The sequence below is a fragment of the Antechinus flavipes genome, chromosome 5, assembly GCF_016432865.1.
Source record: "Antechinus flavipes isolate AdamAnt ecotype Samford, QLD, Australia chromosome 5, AdamAnt_v2, whole genome shotgun sequence".
Lineage (NCBI taxonomy): Eukaryota > Metazoa > Chordata > Mammalia > Dasyuromorphia > Dasyuridae > Antechinus > Antechinus flavipes.
The window spans coordinates 250,320,594-250,345,632 of NC_067402.1; the positions used below are offsets into that span (position 1 = coordinate 250,320,594).

Below are 25,039 nucleotides of genomic sequence, written 5' to 3' on the forward strand. Positions count from 1 at the left end.
CATAGCTGAAGACATTTATTTGATAATTAATGTAAGAAACTAATGGTTCTTGAACAGATAATCAATGAACTAATTATGATATGATTAGAATATGAAGTAGGAACATTATGTGGGTATTGGTGGCAAAAAATAGATTGACAAGGAAGTACTAATTGGTAGAGTATCACAATTATCTTGGGCCAAGGGAAACATGGGCTTTAACTATGGTGGTTTAATAAAGAGAAATAATTTTAAAGAACAAGGGTCTAAACTGTATAAACATGTATACATATATTGTATTTAACATACACTTTAACATATTTAATATGTATAGGACTACCTGCCATCTAGGAGAGGGGGTGGAGGAAGGAGGGGAAAAGTTGGAACAGAAGTTTTTGCAAGAGTCAATGTTGAAAAATTACCCATGTATATGTTTTGTCAATAAAAAGCTATTTTAAAAAATTACAAATAAAGAAACCAAGACAAACATGAAAAAAAAAAAAAAAGAACTAGGGTCTAAGTAGAATTCATTGAATTTGACAGCTAGTCAGATTGAGGAATGAGAAAAAATCAGAAACTTTTTATTTCCATCCTAGATGGTTCCATCAATAGAACATATAAATGAAAGGGAAATTTTGTATGTATCTGTGTGTATGTTTATGCACACATATACAGATACAAACAGATACACACATAATTCATCTTAATTTATACATATGTATATATATGTATGTATGTGTGTATTCACTATCTTTCTAGATATATATTTATACAAACATACATATTTCCCTTTATTTTTATTTACATCTGTGTGTGTAAGTGTATATATATGTGGGCATATATACACAGAGACATAATTCACCTTAATTATATGTGTGTGTGTACATTTACTATCTCCTAGAAATATATTTATACATGTGCATATATATGTATGTATGGTGTTTCTCCACTTTCCCATCCCTAATGCTTTGGGAAGAGTTCACTTTTAGATGTATTGAGTTTAAAATACTAGCTGGATTCCCAGGCAGGTATCTATCAGAAAGCCAGAAATGTGAGACTGGGTTTCTTGTGTGATTCTGAGCTTTGGAACTAGAGTTGGGAGGCGTCTACTTAAGGGCAATAATTCAAGTTTTAGGCACAAATGAGATTGCTATGGGCAAGGCTGTGAGAGAAAAGAAAAGAAAGTCAAGGACATAAGCCTGTTTGACTTTCATACTTAGAGGGTAGGAGGAGGGTAAGAAAGCAGGGAAAGAAGCTATTAGACAAGAAGGAGGAAGTCTAAGGGGAAACCAGGACTGTATAGTGTCAGAAGCCAAGATATAAAAGATGACACAAAGATAGACTATCAGAGTGGAAGCAGTAATGAACTGTTCCAAATACATGTGATATATCAAAGAGGATGAACTCAGAAAAAAAGGGTCATTTGATTTGGCAATGTTACAGCCATTAATGACCTTGGAGAAAGCAATTTCAATGTTGTGTTAGGGATGGAAACCAGATTTGGCAATGAAAGAGAAGACAGGATGATTGCTAGAATAATTAGCAGGATCAAGGTTACTTGCAAGGTCAATGAAGAAACTTTTGAGATCTTGTCCAGTTTTACATTGTGCATAATATACATGATATCTATTTAACAGCTACTCAGTTTATCTATGAAGTTTTGGGATTGTGTGTGTATGTATATTTGTGTGTGTATGTGTGTAAATAATGTGAATAAACAAACATACAATTTTTTTCCTAAATAATAGACCACTCTATTTATGAATAATATGAATTATTTCTGAGGATGGTTTCAAATAGAGTATACCATAGTAGTTAAAGTTTGATTTAACTGTCAGTACTTATATAAATATTGGCAAGAATTTGGGAGTAAATGTGTTCCTAAGCTGCTTTAATGAAAACATTAGCACAGCAATTACTGGTATTGTGCAAATCTCTGCATATCTCCATTTTCCTCATCTTCCAATCAGTATGACTTTTTTTGAAATGAGTAAGGCACTTGCTTTATCAAAATTTTATTTACCAGCAAAGAGTTTTCCTCCCTTGTCCAATATTAATAATTCTTTGGAAGAGATGATTTCAGGGAATATTAGAACAAAGGCAAGCTGATCTCCAAGGCCCTTTGCAGTTCTAAAATTCTCTGATACATATTTTGATACTTACTTAAAGAGACTCATGGGAATCACTGGGCAATGGGATTTCAGTCATCTTGGTAGTAGGAGCTGGTAAATCCTATTCAAGTTTCTAGGCTCAGCTTGTAGTTGCTCACTTTTGAACTTTATAATGAAATTTTTGATTCACAAATGTCTGTTATAAAAATAATAATGAAACAGTAGGAAAAATACCAGAAGTTTATCTCATTCCTTATATGGGTGGGTGCTTATATTATCAGAACAGCAAGTTATTTTAGTAGTTTTCATTCATCCTGTAATAGAAATGTATATTGATCATTTTATTTGTGATTTGGGGCAAGAAACTTAAACTTCCACGGCTTTCAGTTTCCTCATTATTAAAGATGAGGGGATTGTATCAGATGGTCTCTGAGATCCCTTACTATCTATGCTCCTATGACCTTTGTCCTTATCCTAAGTCAAATCACTAATCTTTAACATTCAAAATAGTGGCTCTATGTTGAGAAAGAACCAAATAAGGGGTTTTCTGCACTGAACAGAAACATATTGATTATAGTATGTTAGGACAAGTTTGTTATCTTGAAATCAAATTTATAAAATGCAAGATATGTCTGCCTTCCAAGCCCCTATAATTAGTAATTGGCCCATAGTTTAATATTCCTCTTGCTTCTTGACCACAGCTTGGTAGATTAATAACCTATGGAATTTCTCTGTTTTTGGTATTAGTAATATTTCTCACAACAAATTAGTAATATTTCTTACAACTTTTGCAGAAATGACAGAATGAAAGTTGGATAAAGCTTGACTTTTGCTTTGAAATAGAGTAGGTGCAAGGGAATAGAGTTCCAGGCCTAGAGTCAGGAAGCCTCATTTTTCTGATTTCAAATCTGGCATCAGATACATACTAGCTGTGTAACCCTGGCCGAGTCCCTTAATCCTGTTTGCCTCAGTTTTCTCATCTGGAAAATAAGCTTGGGAAGGAAATGGCAAACCTGGCAAACCTCTCTGTTATCTCTGCCAGATGAGGTCATGAAGAATCAGAAGTAATTGACAAAAGACAAAACACACAATGCTTCCAAAAAGCATTGATTACAATGGTTTGGGAGTAAATGTAAGCTTCTGTAATAAAAATTTTAGAATTTTAGAACCTATTCTAACACTTAATAGATAACTATTAATTGATGATTTGTTTAAAGCATATTAATATAGCCCTTGATTTCCCCCTTTTGTGTGTATCTCAAAACTATTATAAATTTAATCCTCTATATTGATCTGTGATAGTTAAAAACTATTCTTGAAATCTTCATTGGCTGTTCATTTATATTTTTTCTTAAAAACTCTTTCCCCTATTATCAGTTACCATTGTTCACTGGGTGAATAATAAAAATAATGATAGCTAGCATTTGTATAGTCCCTATTACATGTCAAGCACTGTGGTGACTACCTTACAAATATTTCATTTACTCCTTACAACTCTGAGAAGTAGGAGTTATCATACATTTAATAGAAATTGAGGTCAACAAAGTGACTTGCCCAGCATCACAAAGCTAGTAAGTATTTCAAGCAAAATTTGTACTTAGCTTTTCCTGCCTTAAGGTCCACTACTCTAGCTATCCACTGGATAGAAATATTGGGGGAGGATTCTGGGAATATGGCAGAGTAGGTTGGTAAATTTCAAGCTCTCTTGATTTCCCCCACAAATAGAAATTTGTGTGTTAGGGCTAACATAGACAAGTGAAAAATCAAGAAGACTTAGAGCAGAACAGAGGTCCTGCTGATACAACCCGAGAAGATGGGAAGAAAGATCTGAAGAAAGACCCGGAGTAGGGATTAACCCATATGAAGTGCAAACACCACTGGGTCAGTAGAAAGCTCCCAAGTAGGGAGCCCAGGGGGAGCAGGCTGTGGCTAGAGCCTCTATGAGAACCACAGAAACTTTCATCCTCCAGACTATTTGTGGAATCAGGGAAACTTTGGCTGATTAGGCCCACTAGACCAATTTTGCTGCAGAGCCACAGCCCTGGAAGAGAAGGAGCCAGCACACCTGTGAGTGGAAAAGAAGCAGTGCAGGAAACTGTTGGCTACCACCAGCTGGTCAGAGGAGAGAGCTGAAGTAAAGCCAGAGATAGCATCCCTCGCTCAGGAGTAAATGTCCTTACAATAATACTCTTATTTAAAAAAAAAAAAAAAAAGTGAACCAGAAAAGAAGAAAGAACCCAATCATAGAAACTTACTGTGGGAATAGGGAAGATTGGATTTCATCTTCAGAAGAGGACCCTGAAGTAAAAAAAAAAAAAAAAAGCTTATACTCCAAAGAGTAATATGAAATGGCTCACTTACCAAAGAGAATTTATCAAAAAAGATTGACATCAACAATAGAGCAGCTCAAAAGAAAGATTGGGGCAGAGTCAAAGTAAAATGAGTAATTATGACATATAAATGAGGTGCAAAGGAAGAAGAGACACAGAGACAGTAGAGGGGAGAGGAGGGTTTATAGTTCTGAAAACCTACTCACATTGGGAATGGGTTAAATAGGCAACACCACATATGTACTATGAATGGTATAGCACCCTCCAAAATTTATGAAGAAATATGGGGGGAGGGATAGATGAACAGGGGAGCAAAGGGTTTGGAAAGAAGATAAGGGATTTACAGGTAGGGGGAGGTTAAGTAATAGCAAGGCAAGTTAGAGCAGGGACAGGAAAAATATATGTGCATATGTATGTATGTGTATGTATAGATCTACATATATATATACCTTTTATTAACTATAGCCTGTTTGGGATTGATGGTGGGATGAAAGGAATAAAAAAAAGAATAAAGTAAAAATGTTGTGCAATAGAGAACAAAAAAACAATACAAGGAAGTAACAAAAAGATGAATACTCAGGAATATAATTTCTTCAACTTACAAACACACACACATATAAATATATATATTGAAACCTCCTTGATATTCTGCTGAGCATATGACAGTGTTCTCTTTTGTTTTGTTTTGTATTCCTTTTCTGTTTTTCTTATTCTGTTTCTTTAAATAAAATAAATTTGGGGTAAAAGGCTGAACATATAGCTAATGAAATATTTATGGTATTATCCTCATTACATCTTGAGAATGTAGAAAAAGAATATTTTCTTGTCATTTCTTTTAAAGTCCTCTTTTCTAACAATTAATAAATGTAATTCCATGGAAAGGCAGTGGTGCCAAGACTATTTAAAGCAAGTGTGTTTGAATATATCATATTATTGCAAAAGAAATACTGACAAGAATAAAGCCAAGAAATGTCCCTGATAAGACTTAGGAATGCTATGAATCATCAAGCTTAATGGAGATCCTGTTTTTATCACTTATTTTACCTTGAGCTAGTTTCTCTTCCTTAAGTTAACATTTTCCTCTTTCAGTAGATAATACAGGATATAATTACACAAAGAAAAATAAATCATTTCAGGTTTATAAGTGCTCTCAAGTCCCTTGAGTTGTATGAAGTCACTAGTACACTTAGGAAAAAAAAATAGCCTCAGTGTTGACTAATGGAAGCAGTAAGAGAGTTTTCTGACTTAAATTAAAAACCTCCAACTCACAGGTTTATGTTGAGTGCTATGCATTTAAATTGTGGGTTACCCCCCCACCAATTAATCATTTATTCACTTTCTGGGTAAAGGTGAAGAAAAATGACTTTGGAAGATAAAAGTCATAATTAAATTTTGCTTGAATTTTAGTTTTTCCTTAAATGGCATTTACATTGTTCCTTGCTGGTCCAAAGTTCAGAAATGCTTTTGTTTGATTTCTTCAGCTCTCAGTCAGTTTCCTTGCAGCCAGAGAGAAATGATTAACAGATTTATTTGGATAAAAGTTTATAATATCATTTCTCTTTCTAATGTATGTGGATAAATGAATATAATCCATACATGAAGGTATAGATATATGCACATATCATATCTTAATTTATATAAATAGCTATTTACAACAAAAATCCTTAATTTTTACTCCCAAAGCTTTCCACTAGTTGCTGAAGAAATTGCAACCTATTCTTTAGGAGGTAGATTTCACTGGTTTAAGGCACCTTAAATAAGGAAATTCTTTCTACCAGTACAGGCTGCCACCTTTTCTGAATCTTGCACTCTTAGTTGCTTACAAGACAAAGAGTTTAAATAATTTTCCCAGTATTATACAAATGATATGTGTCCGAGGTAAAATTTGAATTCCAATCTTCCTGGCTTTCAGACTATTCCACTTTCTATTACATTATGCTAATTATGCTATGGTGAGTTAAATCTTTCACTATATAAAGTTAAAAGGTGAAGAAATTTTAGTATAGGTGGAGGCAGCATGGTGTAGTGGAAATTGTTGAGATTGGAGCCATTCAAGTTCAAATCCCCTTTTAACCACTTACTATTTCTGACCTTGGGGAAAACACTTAATCTCTCCACACCTCTATTTCTTCATCTGTGAAAGCAGGGGGTTTGACTAGATTGTCTTCCAGCTCTAGAGTATATTTATGTAAAATTATGAGGGGCTAAACATGACATTTTCAACTCGTTTGGATACCTGTTGTAGAGATTACAGAATTTACCCCAATACCTGGTACTTAGCAGACATTTAATCAATGCTTGTTGACTCAACTGACTTGACATAGTTTATGAAGTGAAGGCTCAAATATTGTAGCCAAAAGAGGAACAATCACAAAACTTAAGGTGCTAATGAAAAATTAACTAGTTAAATTAATTAAAAATTAAAATAGATTCTTTAAACTTTGTCTCCTTACTAGCCAAAAAATATAGGTATATTTAAATATTATATATAAATAGATATAACATTACATTAAACAAATATAACATAAACATGTTGCATATTCATACTGTATATTATATAATGAATTTATGCAGACTACATACGGTTTGTCTTGATAGAATAGAAAAATCTGTCTTGGAAATGTCATTTTAAATAACCCTAAAGACAAGATTTGATATTTCATTTTCCAAATATCAATGAAAGATATTACTTGCAATTATTACATGATTTTGGAATTGAAAAAGACCTCAGAATCTATTTAATCTAATTCATGCTTGAATAATAATTTCCCCTCACCCAACGAGTTCACTGATAAGGAATCATTCAATAGTTGCTTGAAGATATCTATTGTGGAGGAATTCACTGATTTCTTGAAGCAGCTGTATTTCACTGTTGGGTGTTTCTAAATGATAGGGATTCAAAATCTTAAGGACAATGAAAACTACGTCATTTCAATTTCTGCCTATTGGTCCTCATGCTGTTACTTGAAACCAAACAGATTGATCCTAATCTCTTTTACATGACAGTGTTTTACATAATTGAAGGTATATAATGATCCTTCTTTAGTGTCATGGATCAATTCATTAGAAATGCTATTTGCCCAAGAAAGTTAATATTTTGTAGAAGAAATGACTTAATCACTTCAATAGAAATGGGAGCAATCAAACTATATATAAGAATGCATTCTGTCTCTAAGAAATCTCCTGAATCTTCTATCCCAAGTAATAATTCCTTAGTGATGATAAAAATATTTTTGCATTCATTACTTAATAATATTGGAAACTGTTTAGGAAATAGGGCCATCCAGTTTCATTTTTTTCCTCCGTCAAGTCTAGAGCAAGAGAGGACTAAGTTTAATGTAGTGATTTTCAAGTTCCTCATTTTAGTATGGGAAAAAAAATCCTTGATGCCTTGTATGCTATTATATCTAAATGTACATATTTGAATACTTCTTTGAATGCAAAGGAATTTTGCTTTTTTTAACAACAGATCATCAGGCTCCTAATTCTCAGATATGAGTGAAAGAGCACTTACTCTGAAGCTATAAAGATTTGAGAATAGTCCACTTATGAGAACACATTACCTGTGATGAATCATTAGACCACCCTAGATCTCAACTTTTCTTATTTATAAAAAGTAGGATTTATATTCATCAATTTCTTATGCTCCTTTGGAGCTATAGGTCTGTGATCCAATGATACCAGAAGCAGTAAATTGGGAAGGTTTTTTTTTTAAACATCAAGTAACTAATTTATAGTATACATTTAAAATAATGATTCTGTGAATAATTTCAGGTTTTTTAAAACTTGATGGAATGTTGTAGCCTCATCTTCCATGTAAAGATTAGAGCAAAATTAGAATGATTATATAAATATTTTCAATCGGGATTATATACACTTGATTAGAAAAGGAGGACACCTGAATTAAGATTTATTAAAATTTCCAAGAAGTAACTGTGGTTTCTCATTACTCCAATCCTTGTAACATCATATCTTCTAAGCATAGAGGAGAATGAGTAATGTTGAAAATGTCTTTTATGTACTTAAAGTGAAATACAGTGTAAATGATATCAAATAGTAATGAAATTCAGTTCTTTGGGATTAGGGAATAATGACATACATTAGCTGAGAGTAAATTTAAAGTTGAAACCAAATATCTGTATTGAATTGTTGACATACTAGAGCAGAAAAGGAAAAAAGTGCAAAACCAATTTATTCTTGCATTAGGTAACAAAATAAATCTGTTGTTACTTTTAAAAAAAGAATATGTAAGTCAAAATATATTCTTATTTTATTCCTATTAATATAAGAACCAATAACAATTCATTAAATGGTCAGTGTATTGAAAAATTAAGAATTTCCGATTAGTAACATTTTAATTACAAAACAACAACAACAACAAAAAAAAACAAAAGAGAAAATTTGTCATTTTCTGTTTCATATTCCTTGGAAATCTTTACTCTAAAGCATTAGTGTTAAATTCCAACAGAAATGGGGACATTCAAGCCATGTACAAGAATTTCTTCTAGTGGCTGCATATTCACTTAATCACATATTAATAGTAGCTATGTTTTATTGTATTGTTATTTTGTTAAATATTACCCAGTTAAAAAAAATAAATATTACCCAGTTACATTACACTAATTTCAAATCTTACCTTTAGGACTGTGTGGTTATTCTTATTGAGACAACTCTTCAAAATGATAAATTTCAGAGTTAGTATTCATGTGCATTGATTTCCATCCAGAAGTTCCTTATCCTGTTGGAAACATAAGCTCAACTCCACCTCTGTACTTATACTATCTAAATTTTACAATGAAAATATTTTTATTTTAATGTGTATTTTATTTTTATTAACTGATAAAGCTTGATGTTGTTTGTCCTTTATTTTTGAGGAGAATCATGATATCAGGAGGTGATGCTGTTACATGAAAGTGAATTGAATTGAGGGAAGGTTAAGCTGAGTCACCTGCCTCACTTTTTCCTCCAGAGCCTTCTGGGTCGAGTGACCAGCTATAGATAAGGATGGCTGGAAATGGCTCTAAATTATAAAGAAGGATGAGTAATTTTGGTCCATTAAAGATGCCAGTTCTTGCCTTCTCTCCACATCCAGTGCCTCTAGTCCTTTGCATAAATAGCTTGAAGAAACTATTCAGAAAATTAGTACTGAATTTCAAGAATAAAGAAAAAGGACTATACAATTTCAGAAATATTCTGATTCATGTTTGTATTTCTTTACAAGTTCATATTACTTTTCTCTTGTTGAGGGTATTCTTCAAAGTTCCATCATGATTACTTTATTAAGGGTTTCAGCACATAGGTGCTGAAGAAGAGATACTTTCTTTAAAGTCATATTGGCAATAAGTTAAAAGAAAATTTTGAGCTAATATTGTTTCTGGACTTCTGGTAGGATGAAGGTGAGGATATTGTGTTAGGAATTCTTAATATAAAAATCTCTTTTTTCTTATGATTAATGCAGGTACATAATTAATACTCTTAGAGAGGAAATTGACTTAGAGGCTTGTTTTATGTTGTCTCACACAGCTAGATTTGAACACCTTTCTTTCCAACTCTATCAAGCCCTTTATCCATTACAATGTAAAGTTTTTAATTTTCACTTTTGTTTTGGGGACTGTGTTAAAAAATTCAGTGGACAAGCTCAGTCCCTTCCAGTATAGGAGAGGATTATAGGAGTCAGAAATCTATCTATGAAGATTTAGTCTCTCCTATGATCTTTTTTTCTCTTTTCTTAAGGTATAATGTCAATTGACAAGCGGATGAGCAAACCATTATTGTTGTGCTCATCTTTAAGAATCCCTGTTTCTGGCTATTTCAGGTCAGTTCAGGCTGTATCTTCTTAAGAGAGGAATTTTTAGTTGTGAGGCAGCTCCAAATATATGTTTTAAATACATTTTAACATTTAACATTTAACAACAGAATATATGCCTTAGTCATTTTTTTTTTATTTTTAGAATTATTTTAAATTTTGTTTAAATAAACTTCAATCCAGAAAAAAGAACCCCAAAATAAGTATTCTACATAGTTCTATACACTGTATAATCCACATATGAAATAGAAGAATCCTTTCTTCCTTTTTGTAGAAAGAGTAAAAAAATAAAGTGGAATGTTTTGTGGAGATCAATTTAACTTTTTATGAGAGGAAAACTAGTAGTTCTGTCTGAATATTAGAGAAAAAGGAACTAACTTGACACAGTTGAAACAAACTTTAAGTCTTTGCATTAGAAAATAAAGGAAAAAAGTCTGTTGCTTTGCAAGGTGATGGGGAAGCAGGATTAGATTTTATATAAGATTTTTTTTTTTTGGAGTTACCATAGTTTTTATTTTTCATTTTTGAGATACAGTATGTCTAGTTTGAGCAACTAGGTGGTATAACACTTTCATAGAATTCCAGGCCTGGAGTCAGGAAAACTAAACTTCCTGAGTTTAAATCTGGCTTTAGATAGCTCCCAGCTGTGTGACTCTGGACAAGTCACTTTATCATGTTTGCCTTGATTTTCTCATCTATAAAGTGATCTGGAGAAGGAAATGGCAAATATTTCAAGATGTTTGCCAAGAACATCCCAAATGGGAGTAGGACATGATTGAAAAAGACTGAACAGTCTCTATATCCTGCAGGCTGGATGTAGAATGGCTCATCTTCCCAATTCCAAAACTGATTGGCATAGAAGATTGAATCCAAACTTGGCAGGTTTACTCTTTCTTAAGTAGTCTGCATCTAGGGCTATCATATTTGTACTGTCACTTAATTAACTTTAGTCCTGCTGTGGCTCAGAACTCCTGAATAATTCTCCAGTCTCAGCTTCTTCAGCAGCAGGGACAATAGACCTGTGCCACCATACTTGATTACTGCTTTAATTCTGAATGCATTTTTTTTTCTATTTGCTAGAAAAATATTTTATATGAATTTTCAATAGTCTTTTTGCTTTACAAAAGACTTTTGAACGCTAGATAGCCCAAAATCAGTATTGTTGTTGTTCAGTCATTTAATTCATATCTGAATTTTCATGATTTGAGGGTTTTCTCAGCAAAAGTATTAGAATGGTTTACCATTTCTTTCTCCAGCTCATTTTACACAAGAGGAATCAGAAATAAGCAAGTTTAAGTGACTTGCTCAAGGTCATACAGCTAGTGTCTGAGGCCACATTTGAGCTGAAGTCTTCCTGAGTTCATTATTAATATTAAATGTACCACCTACCACCTCAAATCTCTAAAATTAGTCTGGCAACATATTCTTCCTATAAAAATGAATTGGTTTTTATTCATTATAAAAGTAAAACACATTAAACTAACTATAATACTTAAAGGTTTACAAGTGCTTAATATTTGTGCATGTGTGTGTGTGTGCTTGTGCGATATAGTAGAAACATTACTGTCTCTGTCACCAAACGTGGTTGTTATTTTGTTCAGGAATTTTTCAATTATACCTGACTCTTTGTGACCCCATTTTGGGTTTATTTAGCAAGGAAATTGAAATAATTTGCCATTTCTTTTTCTATCTCATTTTATAATGAGGAAACTAAGGTAAACAATTTAAGTGACTGGCCTAGGGTCACACTCTTAGTAGGTTTCTGAGACCATATTTGATTTTAGGAAGATGTCTTCCTGATTAACATGTTGGCACTCTACTCATTCTTCTATAGAACTGCCCAAGGACATGGGTTCAAATTCTTTCCCTTTATAATTAAACCTACATGTTTATGACCAAAAAGGTCAAGTAATTTAGATCAAAATAACAATATTGCTAAAAACCAATCTGTTTTTTTAAAAAATAAATTTTCATACCTGAGTGAAAAAAAATGGCCTAAGTTGAAAGAACTCCTATATTATACCATTTGTAGAGGAACTCTCTTTGATCAAGATATAATATATAGAAATATGCTGAGTATCTGAGTCTCACTTTCTTAATCTACAAAATGATATAGTTAGACCAAATGATCATAGGTTTTCCAACACTAAATCTCCAACCAAATAATCTTATATATTTCATTCATAAAGAGAATTTTAGTTGCTTCCAAAATTAAACTAAAAATAATTATATACATTAAAAATGTTTCCAGGTTGGTTGTTTTAGAAATAATTTTCTCAAATGCAGAATTATCTTTTCATCATCTCTGCTGGCTGAGATGGAAATGACCCATAAAATACCATAAAAAGGTATCTACATTATTAATATGGTTAGTCACTCACTATTGCTCCAAATTTGGTCCCCCTCAACCAAAGAGGCTTATTTAAAATATCCAGAGGAGACACTATGGTGAACAGTGGAACAAATCACTTGATTTAAAGAAGTTGGAAACTTAAATATCGTCTAATCCATTTTGTAAATAAGAAAACTGAGCCCTAAATTTCAGCATATTTTTGATTGATATGATATTTTGCTCAAAAGGGCACTATATAAATAGTGCAAAATTTGACCAACGATTCCACTGTTACCCAGGAGTTATAAAAAAGGAAAACTGCTTTGGCTCTCTCTCTTTTAAACCACTGGTTCTTATTCTGTGGTCATGAATCTTTTTTGAGCATATATTTTAATAACTGTATGTGAATATAATTGGTTTCCCTTTTAATCCTATGTATTTTTTAACAACATTTAAAAACATGGGGGAAGAAGGGAGCGGCACAGCTAGGTGGCACAGTGGATAGAGCATCAGCCCTGAAGTCAGGAGGATCTGAGTTCAAATATGGTCTCAGGACACTTAACACTTCCTAGCTGTGTGACCCTGAGCAAATCACTTTACCCTAATTACCTCAGCAAAAACCAAACAAAACAAAAAAACAAAAACAAACAAAAACAAAAAAAAAAAACATTATGAAGAGTCCTTAAAGTTAACTGCCAAAGGATCCTGTGACAAAAAGAAAGAAAGAAAGAAAAAGGACTCTTACTTTGGACAGTAGAATTTTCTTTTAAAAAACAAACGCAAAAGTTTTTTTTTAATTAAAATAGATTAAGTTAGCAGTTTCATTAACGTAACTTACAAAATGGTAGCAGCTCATGTCATCTCTTGATTTCTTTCTTGTGGTTTTGATGTAAAAGAAGAACTCTAAGGAGAAGAGATGAATTGTAAATAATCTTCATTTAGTACCTGAGAGCTAATTTTAGAAGTCCTATCTAACTGACAATCAGGATATAACCATAACATTTAATTTCTTCCTATTATATTTGGAGCAAATAAATGGCCCAATCAATAGAGCACTTGCCCTGGAGTCAAGAAGATTCATTTTCCAAGTTCAAATCTGATCTCAGACACTCACTATCTGGCTTTGTTTGCCTCAGTTTCCTCATCATGAACTGGAGAAAGAAGTGGCAAACCATGCCAGTATTTTTGGCAAGCAGTCCCCAATTGGATCATGAAATCATTGGACATGTCTGAAAATGGCTGAATAGCAAAAAAATTGGACTTGAAGACTAGACATCAACAATTTTTTTTTTCAGAATTGTTCCTGTCAAATGGAATTGATGATCTATAAAATATATCATCAGTCTATTACTTATTTTTGGACTAGTTTCATTATTTCATTGATAGAGACAACTTTTTTCTCTTTTTTTCCTTCTTTTTTATTGAAGATTTTATTTTCAAAACATATGCCAAGGATAATTTTTCAACACTGATGCTTGTAAAACCTTGTGTTCCAATTCCCCCTTTCCCTCCAGCCCCTCCTCTAGAGGACAAGTACTCCAATATATGTTAATGTTTAATTCTTGACTCACCCTAGTTTGAACTACCATTTTATTTCTAAGCCTAGTCTAGAATGACCTAGGATTAATTTTTTAAAAATTTCCTTCAAATTTGCTCATCTTTATTTCTACTATACCTCTGTTCCTAAGCATTTCACCATCACACTAAACTCAAAAAACATTTCAATAGGACAGCAAAGTACTCAAGATGACATGATTTCATACTGTGTCAAAGACTTCCCCTTTGGCTTAAGTTCACAACTCTTTGTAGAGTGTATAAAGGAGAAAAGAGCACCCCCAACTGATCTGGATTATGGAGTGTCTAATTACTCCAGAGAGGGATGAAACTCGAAGCCCAGTGAATAAACTTAACTTTATACAATAGTAGACATTTATCCAATGCTAGCTTAATGAATTAATAAATGGATTTGCTTAAAAATTCATGCTATACTAATGACATAATTTTCCAAAATGAGCCCTAGACTCAGAAGACCTAGGTTCTAATGTGTGGCTTTCCCACCTACAAGATGCTTTATTACCTTACTTTCTTGTAAGTCCCCTTACATCTCTAGATCTCAGTTTCTCCATCTGTACAATGAAAGGGAGAAGGACAATGTTGGTGTAGAGGGAGAAAGCACAGGACTTTGAGATAGAAAATCTGGATTTGAATCCTGATTTAGTCAGATACTTACTATGGGCATGTTAGGGGTTCTTAACCAAGATAGAGACAACTTTCAAAGAAGAAACTCCCTTCACTAATAACATCTGTGAACTTGAGCTGCAGGTCATAATAGCCAGGATATATTAGAGGGAAATCTAGAATTCAGGCCTCCCTGACGCCTAGACTCTTTACTTACTATACAATACTGTGTCTTCTAATTTTAATATTATTTTTTGGTAAGAATTCATATGCTTTTTTTTCATATTGGAAATAATGTATTTTTTCTAATAACCATATCACCAGATTGGATGTTGCTTCTTTGGGTTAGGACTTATTACAGTTACTTCCAGAGTTACAAACTATTAACTAAAGCATTTTGATGTCTTCATGAATCTGTAGCAACTAGTCAACTTTGTTCTTTCAGAGAATTAATCATAGAATCACAAATCTAGAGCTGAAAACATCAAAGCATTAGCTAATCTGTCCTTTTTCCTTTTTATGATTGAAGAATCTAAATGCTAAAAGGTTGTTACTTGCCAAAAGAGTAATAATAACAATAATTTTATATAGCATTTCAGTATTTACAAAGTGCCTTACAAATACATAAGTATTTTATTCTCACAACAACACTTTGAGGTAGTTGTTATTATTATTATTATCATCATCTCCATTTTCTGAATGAGGAAATTGAAGCAAACAGAGTTTAAGTGACTTGCTTGGATTCACATAGCTAACATGTTTCCAAAGTTGATTTTGAATTCAGGTCTTCCTGACTAGTGCATAGAGCCACAGACCTAATGTAGAGGGCTGAAACTGAAAAAGGTGTGCTTGAATCAGACAAGAGAGCACTTAAGACTAATTACCTATTCGATGTAAGATAATGGCTCTATAAGCATATATTTGAATGATGGCTCTCCTCACCATTGGTGCTTACTGAATGCTTGGTGGTGAGGTAATTGGAGACAAGTATTGGAGGACTGAGGGAGAGAAGTCATGGTCACTTGGAAGCAGAACAAGGAGGAGAGAGGCTGGAAATTCTGGACTCCAGAATCCAGGATACATCTTTGGCAAGCTGCATGGCAGCTTGTCTGCCTCCTTCACTTCTAACCCTAAAGACCAAGGATTTTGATTTATCCTGACTCTGGCTGATCCTCCAGGGATCTAGCCCGTACTTTACATTTGACATCCCAACATGAACTAAGCACCACAATTTCAGTGAAGAAGTCCTGTGTCCAGGAAATAGGGTGAGTATTAAATTAGACCAACAGGGAACTTCATTAAGTGCTAAACTAGTAACTTTCATTTTCTAGCTTAAATGGAGTAGATATTAGGAAAAGCTTCTCCCCCACTCCATGGGAGGTCTATAGAAGCATACTTAGACTAATAAAGAGGCAAGGTTTGCTTGTAACTTGGGAGCATATTGGTGTACTCTTGGAAACATTAGAATGAAGGTCCCCTTGGTTCTCCAAGGAAGAAGAAATAGAGGCGCATAATTGGAAACTAGTAGGAGAGCAACTGAGTGAATATTATAATGATTATGGTTCTGATTCAATTTCTAAGGAAACATTCTATATATATATATATACAACATAATACAATCGGCCTTAAAGAATCCCACAAGTTCTAGAAAAAAGAAAAGTTTTAAGGAGAACAGTCAGACAAGGGAACATGAGGAGAAAGAGAACAAGAAGGGAGAGGTTAATGAAAAAATTGCTGAAAGGCATAGGGAGTTGAGTGAACTTGAAGGATATGGTTGATTCTCACTCTCACAGCCCAGCTTCACCTCTGCCTACACTGGAGCAGGCTCTTGACCCTTCCTCATCAACTTCACCTTCCTGGGTGAAGGGAGGAGGAGTGAGAAGGGCAGTGATATAACCAGCACCTTCTTCCAGCAACTACCTCTGCCTAGGACTGGATTGCAAAAGGCACTATTTAAAGCCAAAGAGGAAGGGCAGAATACAGCTGATTTGAGAAAGGAAATTTATCCTGTGATTGAACAGCTTAGCTCTTCAGATCAAGAAAGGAGAAGATACACTCCTTTTAATCTAGAAATTATCAAAGATCTGAAAAAGGCTTGCATTCTTTACGGGTCTACATCATCTTATGTTAAGATGTTATTACAGAATTTGGCTTATAAAATTTTAACCCCTAGTGACTGGAAATCTATAGCAAGGACATGCTTAGAAGCTGGACAAAACTTGTTGTGGTTTTCTGAATATTGTGAACTCTGTAGGATACAAGCCCAATGAAATAGTCAAAGGGGAATTAATCCTCCAATCACCTGTGACCAACTAACAGGTATAGGTTCTTCACCTTGCTGAAAGGCATGGGTTCTTCAGCACAGATTAATTACCTCATAGCAGCATATGGGCAAATTGCTTCTGCTGCTATTAAAGAATGGGACATCCTCCCAGGAATTAAGACAGAGGGTAAATCTTCATGAAAATAGAGCAAGGTCCAAATGAACCTTTTGCTGATTTTGTGGGATGCCTGCAGACAGTTGTCATTTGAACTATTGGTGAAAATGCAGCAACAGAAATTATGACAACTTGCTAAAGAAAATGCTAATGAGGTTTGTAGAAGAATTATATTAGGACTACACAAGGATGCTCCTTTAGAGGAGATCATAAGACACTGTGCTACAGTGGGCACAAATATCTTTTATACCCAGGCTATGATGCTGACTTCCCAAGATCCAAACATGGGAAGACAAGGTCCCTTTTGACAAGGGACTTCTACAGAGATTCATCAATGCTTTCAATGTGGTAAAGTAGGGCATTTGAAAGCTCAATGTTGGCATAAAGACAGAGTGAGAAAACAGAGTAGGAAAACAAGACCCCAAACCCCATGTCTGACATGCAATAGAGGCTTCTAATGGGCATCAAAATGTAGACTGATTCAGGGAAACGGGATGGGAGGCCCAGCCCCAGGACCCAAAGCAAAAAATACTTGGGGCATGATGGCAGCCAATGCTACACCAAGAGAGTCTTTAGATGTTCAGTACTCAGACATGACCAATCAGTCAAGAAACAATCTGATCTAAGAAAGGGATTACATAATCAATCAGCCAGGAAGCAACCTGATGGGAGAAAGGGATTACATTGGGAAGAATAGAGTTGTATGCAGCTGGGACTACTGAGATTTCCCCTGGAGAGGTGAAATCTGTTCCTCTCCAGTCTTGGATCCCTTGCCTCCAGGCACAGTAGGCTTGACCATTTCATCTCCTGAGAGTACTTACAAACGGTGTTCATCCTTACACTAATGTGGAAAATTGGAAAATGTGTAGATAATATCCCAGTCACTAATACAGGTAGACAATGTGTGACTTATCAACCAGGAGAAATAGTAGCATCAGGTTTACTGATACAGACTCCTAATGGGCAATCTGGTGATAGTCGCTCAGTTCTGATTCTAAGCAGCAAATCCAAGAATATTCTAGACAGCAGCTATGACAGCTGACCAACCTATGCTCACTATCTACATAAATGGCATACTATTAGAAGGGTTGGTAGACATAGGTGCAGATCATACAGTCATTAGAGATTTTAACTGGCCCAGTCACTGCCAAAGATTAAGGAAGGCACCTACATGTCTGGTATAGGAGGATCAATAGCAGCTGAAGTTAGTGCTACTCCTTTGAGATGGACTTTTGAAGGTGAAACAGGAGTTTTTACTCCTTTTGTAGTTGAAAAAATCCCCATCAATTTGTGGAGAAGAGACATTTTACAACAATTAGGATTACAAATGAGTACTTTGGTTTTTTAGGCAGGGCTGCTATTGAAGGCCTGCCAACACTTTCACCTGTTTCATTCATTAGAAAACTGTTACACCACTGTGGATAGAACAGTGGCCCTTAGTAAATGATAAAATTCAGGCCTTATTAGATATAATACAGGAGCAGCTTGACCAAGGATACTAACAACCTTCTCTAAGTCCTTGGAATTCCCCTGTATTTGTTGTAAGAAAGAAATCTGGAAAATGGAGGACATTGACTAATTTAAGAAAAGTAAATAAACAGATAGAAACTATAGGAACTCTTCAGCCTGGACCTCCATCTCCTACTTAATTGCCTAGAGAATGGCCTCTTTGAGTTATAGACATTAAGGATTGTTTCTATTCTATCCCTCTAGATAAAGAGGATATGAAAAGATTTGCCCAGTGTTAACTTAGCTGAGCTTTATAAAAGATATGAATGGACAGTTTTGCCACAGGGATTGAAAAATAGCCCTACTATGTGTCAAATGTATGTTGCTGCTACTCTTACTCCAGTAAGACAAGCATTTCCAAAAGTAATGTTATTACATTAGCTGGATGATATATTGGGATGTGCACTTGAGGAGTAGATGTTAGAAGCATTTCTACAAAAGACCATAGAAATACTAAGGAACTATAAATTGCATATAGCTCCAGAAAAATAATCAAAGACATGTTCCTTTTCAATATTTAGGATATGAATTATACCTTATGGTGCTTATAGTACAAAAACTTTCGTTAAGAACAGAGAAGCTAAATACCTTAAATGACTTTCAGAAATTGATAGGAGATATCCAATGGATGCGTCCAGTGTTAGGCTTGACTACCTATCAATTGCATCCATTATATGGCATTTTAACGGGAGACAATGCAGCTTTGAGAGAAGTTGAATTGGCTTTATCCAATGTGGTTGAAAGAGTCACTTGAAAACTCTTGGAAATAGCAGTTTTTGCTACAAAAGCACCCACAGCAGTCCTTCATTAAGAAGACAGTGTGATAGAGTGAGTGAACCTCCCAACACAACCAGAAGAAAGCCTTACTTCTTACTCAGTGCTTGTGGCTAGAATTTTATTAAAGGCCATTAAGCATAAGACCTGACAAGATATATACCTTTTATACCAATGCACAAATTAATGTATGCTGTGAAACCATCCCAGAGTGGCAAATTTATTAGCCATGACTCCAAATTTTACACACGGATCTCCATTAAAGATAACCAGACTTTTACATAATTGGCAATGGATTCTTGAAGAAAAGGTTTCTAAAGTTCCTCTTAAAGGACCAACTATCTTTACAGATGCATCCAAACACAACATTTGTGCTGTATACTCTCCTCACTTAACTATAAAGAAAGTAGTCTGAACGTCTTTTCAGTCCATTCAGCAGAATGAATTGTATGCAATCATTTTAGCTCTTACTTATTATCCAGGAGATATAAATATAATATCTGATTTGGCCTATTCAGTAGGTGTGGTACAAAGTATTGCCACAGCCCAAATAAAATTTGTAGCTTCTAATATGTATCAATCTTTAAGGAACAAGTGCAAGTGAGAAAGCATACAGGTAAGATTTATATCTTGTATGTCCACTCACATAGTGGATTTCCAGGTCCTATTTTAATGGTAATTCAAAGCCAGATAGCCTTCTAACTATGTTGGCCAGTACGCCTTTATTTTAGGCAGCCCAAGAATGTCATTCTAAATATCATCAGGCTGCTCGAGCTTTACATTTGCAATTTGGGATAACAAAAGAAGAAGCTAGGAGTAAAATTTAGCTCTTTATACAATTAACTTCTTGATTTTTGATAAAGATGCACTGGCTCTGGCAGACAGGTTTTATAACCTACTGGAAAGGCAGTGTCCAATGCAAGCAACTCCATTGTCTTTAGATAATCACCAGATGATGTGGAGAGATCCAGAAAGTGGTGAATGGAAGGGACCAGATAGGTTAACTGCTTGGGGGAGAGGGTTTGCTTATATCTCTACAGATGAAGAAGGAATCAGTTGGGTGCCAATGAGCCATATTTGCCTTATCCATCAGAGAGTGGTGTAGAAGACCCAAAAAATATAGGGTGGTTCCATCACTGATTGTGCCCACCACTGAAAGAGCATGGCAGTTCTGGCAACTGACTCATGGTCATCAAAAATTGTTAATGAGACTGATGCAGGACTTGAAAACCCTCAGGAATTATTGGAATCCCTGAGACATGATGAGACTGTTGCAGGACTTCAAAATCTGTAGGAATCACTGGATTCCCTAACATATAATAAGATTTTTACGGGACTTCAAAAACTTGCAGGAAGCATTGGATCGCCTGATACATGAAGCAATGGACAATAAATTGGTTTTGGACTCTCTTGGCTGTTGAAGAAGGCATATGTGTGACTGTTTTTTATATACCCTTCTTCTAGGACTTCTGGATATCTTTTACAATACCATGTTGATTCATATTGTTTGTTATATCACTACTTGCATGTACCATTCATGTTTGTTATACCACATTGAGCCTGCACTGGCTGTGGGGACAGTCATCACTACTAGCCTGTGCTTTATTGCTATGTGCTTGTGTATAATACCTCCCATGCTGATGGATTTGTATATACCTGTTTCTAGTAAGGTCCTTCAATCCAGAAACCCACTAACAATATCTAGCTTGACTCCCTACTTCCTTTGGTGTTTTTCATCTCTCTTCCTGAGAAGTTGGGGGGGGGGTATGATCACCTCCTTTTTGGTGTTTTCACTCCCTTTCCTGAGAAGTCAGGGAGGGCGTGATCACCTTCTTTTTGGGGTTCTCACCTTGACAAGTCAGGGAGGGTGTGAGTACCTGTGTTCTAAAACAAAAGAAAGCAAGAGATGTAAATGGCTGAAACTCTGAAAAAGGTGTGCTTGAATCAGACAAGAGAGCACTTAAAAGACTAATTACCTATTCGATGTAAGATAATGGCTCTATAAGGATATATTTAGATGATGGCTCTCCTCATGATTGGGGCCTGCTGAATGCTTGGTGGTAAGGTAATCAGAGGCAAGAATTGGAGGGCTGAGGGAGAGAAGTCAGGGTCACTTGGTGGCAGGATGAGGAGGAAAGAGGCTGGAGACTCCGGACTCCAGAAGCCAGGATACATCTTTGGCAAGGTTGCCTGCCTCCTTCATTTCTGCCCCTAAAGAACAAGGGCTTTGATTTTTCCTGACTCTGGCTGACCTGAGGCCCTCCAGGGAACTAGCCCATACTTTACACCTAAAGTGAAGAAGATTTATCTTCCAGAGTTCAAATTTGGCTTCATATATTTATTAGCTCTGTGGCCCTGAGCAAGTCACTTAATCCTGCTTGCCTCAGTTTTCTCATCTGTAAAGTGAGCTAGAGAAGGAAATAGCCAATCACTTTAGTATCTTTGCCAAGGAAACCTCAAATGGCCTCAGAAAGAGTTGTACACAATTGAACAATAACCTGCTTTCTGACTACAGATCCTACACTCAATCCAATATGCCATCTAGATGGCCTTGTATTAAAATAAACAAAAAATCCAAACAAACACATAACAACAAAAAATACCTATCTGGTTTTGAATCTAGGTCACCTGATTTCAAATTTAATATTTTTTTCTGCTCTATAATATTAGTTATGTTGCTTGTTTGGTTATCATCATAATCTGACCAATTGTTTCAATCTAAATTGTTTTATAACCCACTTTCTAACTACCATTTTTTTCTATACTTCACATTTGAATCACTTTACCCCTCCCCTTTTATAATTATATATTCAGTTTGTTATTTTCCTTCTTAGCTCAGGTATATAGTTGTTCATTCCTCATATTTTCAATTAGATGGAATTGATAATCACCTTCTGTCCCAAAAGTTAATTACTAGTCACTTGGAAGAAAATGAGAATTTTCATTTGCTGGATCTTATTTCACAGTAGCTTCATATTTACATCTCTGATCTTTCCATTATGGTATCTTTGCAAGTATGGTTCTGCATCTAATATATAATAAATCACACAAGTATTTGAAAGTGTGGAAACACTGACAGCATCTATTTGTCATATAAATAAAAGTGAGTGATAGTTTTACTTTTAGATTTGGCAGCTCCCAAGAAAGCTAAACTCTGTTAGACTAAATGCAATATTAAGAAGCAATTATCTATGAAAGAAGGCATGTTGACGAGGGAGAATTTTTCGTTTTTGCCTAGAACAAACTCCTACGTGAACCATAAAGTACACACTTCAAATCCACTCTTTTAATGGGTGTTTGACAGGTTTATTTTTGGTCTTCCATTAGGAGATTCCAGCTACAAGTTTAATGATACAAATAAATCAGGGTACGTATTGTACTAGATAGTAAAAACAATAATAATAGTGTCAGCAAACATTTATATAACACCTACTGTGTGCCAGGCATTGTTCTAAGCATTTTATAAAAAATAATTCATTTGATTATCACAATATCTTTGGAAGGTAAATGCTAATACTCAGTTGAGAAAATTGAGGCAAATAGAGACTAATTTGCTCAATCACACAACTAGTAACTGTCTGAGGCTAGATTTGAATTTGGGTTTCCCAACACAACTCTTTCTGATTTCAGGTCTTGTGAGCTACCCAACATGCCACCTACCTGATTTAAGTATACTTAGTGGAGTGGGGATAGAAAAAAATGAGTATTTTTTAATTATTAATTCTGAATTTAAGCTTTAAATAAAATGAAAATTTCTATATGCAAAACAGAAGAAAAATGGGTCACATAAAATTATGAGTTTCTATTATATATAGCTTGCTTGTCTTTTTAAAAATGCATTAGTTAATTTGTTGTTGTTCAGTTGTATTCAATTCTTTGTAATGCAGTGGACAATACTGTCTATGGGTTTTTTTAGGCAAAGATACTGGAGGGATTTGCCATTTCCTCCTCCAGTGAATTAAGGCAATTAGTGGCTAAGTGACTTGACCAGAATCACACAGCTAATAAGTGGCTGAGACTGAATTTCAATGAAGTCTTTCTGACTTCAGGGCCAGTGCTCTACCCACTGATTCATCTAGTTGCTTTTATTGAATTAATACAAAGTATAATTTTAAAAAGGAAGATCCTTGATAATAGTAGAGAGAACAATTTTACTCTTTTGTTCTCTCTCTCTTTTTGGGAGGTAAGGTAATGGGGATTAAGTAATTTGCCCAGGGTCATACAGATAGTAAGTGTTAAGTATCTGAGATTGGATTTGAACTTGGGTCTTTCTGACCCCAGGGATGGTGCTCTCTCCACTGTCCCATGTAGCTGCCCCAAGAAAATAATTTCAGTTGAGTAATGAGATCAGAACATACATATATATGTAAAGAGAGAAGATGTGTGTGTATGTGTGTGTGTGTGAATTTTTAATCAGATCAGAAAGAGCTAAGAGAGAGTAAGTAAATATTTCTTGGCAAACTTATATAAAGTTCTATGCAAAAATCAGCTATTGTTACCTCTAGCTACTAAATAATATTTGTATGATTTCTAAGGTTCTCATTTTTAATTTCAATTGTCTGTAGTTTCCTCATTTTCAAAATGATAGAGCTTGACTAGTTGATTTTAGGATTCCCTTCTATCTGTAGAATTCTGATTTTAGAAAAGATCTTAGAGATAACATTATTCTTGGTCCTGTGACAAACATTATATAGTATAGTTCCCCTTGAGGAATAATGATGATCCTAAATATTTCTGTATCTTAATTTTTTTTTCTCCGTATCTTGGTTTGATGAAATGGTAACATACCTTATATAATGTTGTGGGAAGGTTTTCCCCCACATTTCCACCCTAAGGTAACCTATTACTTTTCTGACACTATCCCATATCAGTGGGTCCCAGCTCTCCCTGAGTATTGCTTTCTCTTCTTGGCAGCATGGGGCAACCTTGGAAATGTCCTCAAGAGCCAGAGCAAGATTTCTGAAGCTGAGAACGCCTATAGAAATGCTTTGTACTACCGCAGCAACATGGCAGATATGCTCTATAATCTGTGAGTATGCATGTTGTGTACCCATTTGGCTTTTCTGGGAAACCCATGATCTGAGGGATGATTGCTATAAGTTTTGTCCATGGAAATGATGCTAGCAGCTGCATTGTAACTGAACAGTCATACTTTTTACAGGAACCACTTGCCCTTACCACTATGATGGGGAAGCAGCAGACTCTTTTCTTTGAGTCTTATCATCTGTGTATAGGTTTTGTTTTTATTTTAATGGGGAATATACACATGATCTGGATTTACCCAGTTTAAGAATGATCTCAGTTAAAAGTGATAATCCTGTCCCTTTTCTCATCTCTAGCTTTAGGTCTTTATTAAGCACCCTTAATGCTTTATATAGATACAGAAGTCTGTACATATTATTCTTTATAAAATTGATGCTAAAATCAGTGTTAATAATAAATAATTAGTCTCCAACATTTTTAAATTCCAGATTTCTTATGTGTGAATACATATATATATATGTAAAAAGAGAGAGAAGATTCCTGTGTGTGTGTGAATTGTTAAAAATATTGAAGTTCAGCAATATAAATAGGGACCACAT

General features: G+C 34.7%; 1 protein-coding gene across 2 annotated transcripts in view; it reads left to right on the top strand.

The window, feature by feature from the left end:
* TMTC2 (transmembrane O-mannosyltransferase targeting cadherins 2) overlaps positions 1–25,039 on the top strand; it is a 535,380-nt gene that overhangs the window by 280,140 nt on the left and 230,201 nt on the right. For both annotated transcript variants that reach the window (XM_051961459.1, XM_051961458.1), the window contains one exon: positions 24,372–24,486. In XM_051961459.1, coding sequence (XP_051817419.1) covers positions 24,372–24,486 — 115 coding nt within the window. The remainder of the gene's footprint in view (positions 1–24,371; positions 24,487–25,039) is intronic.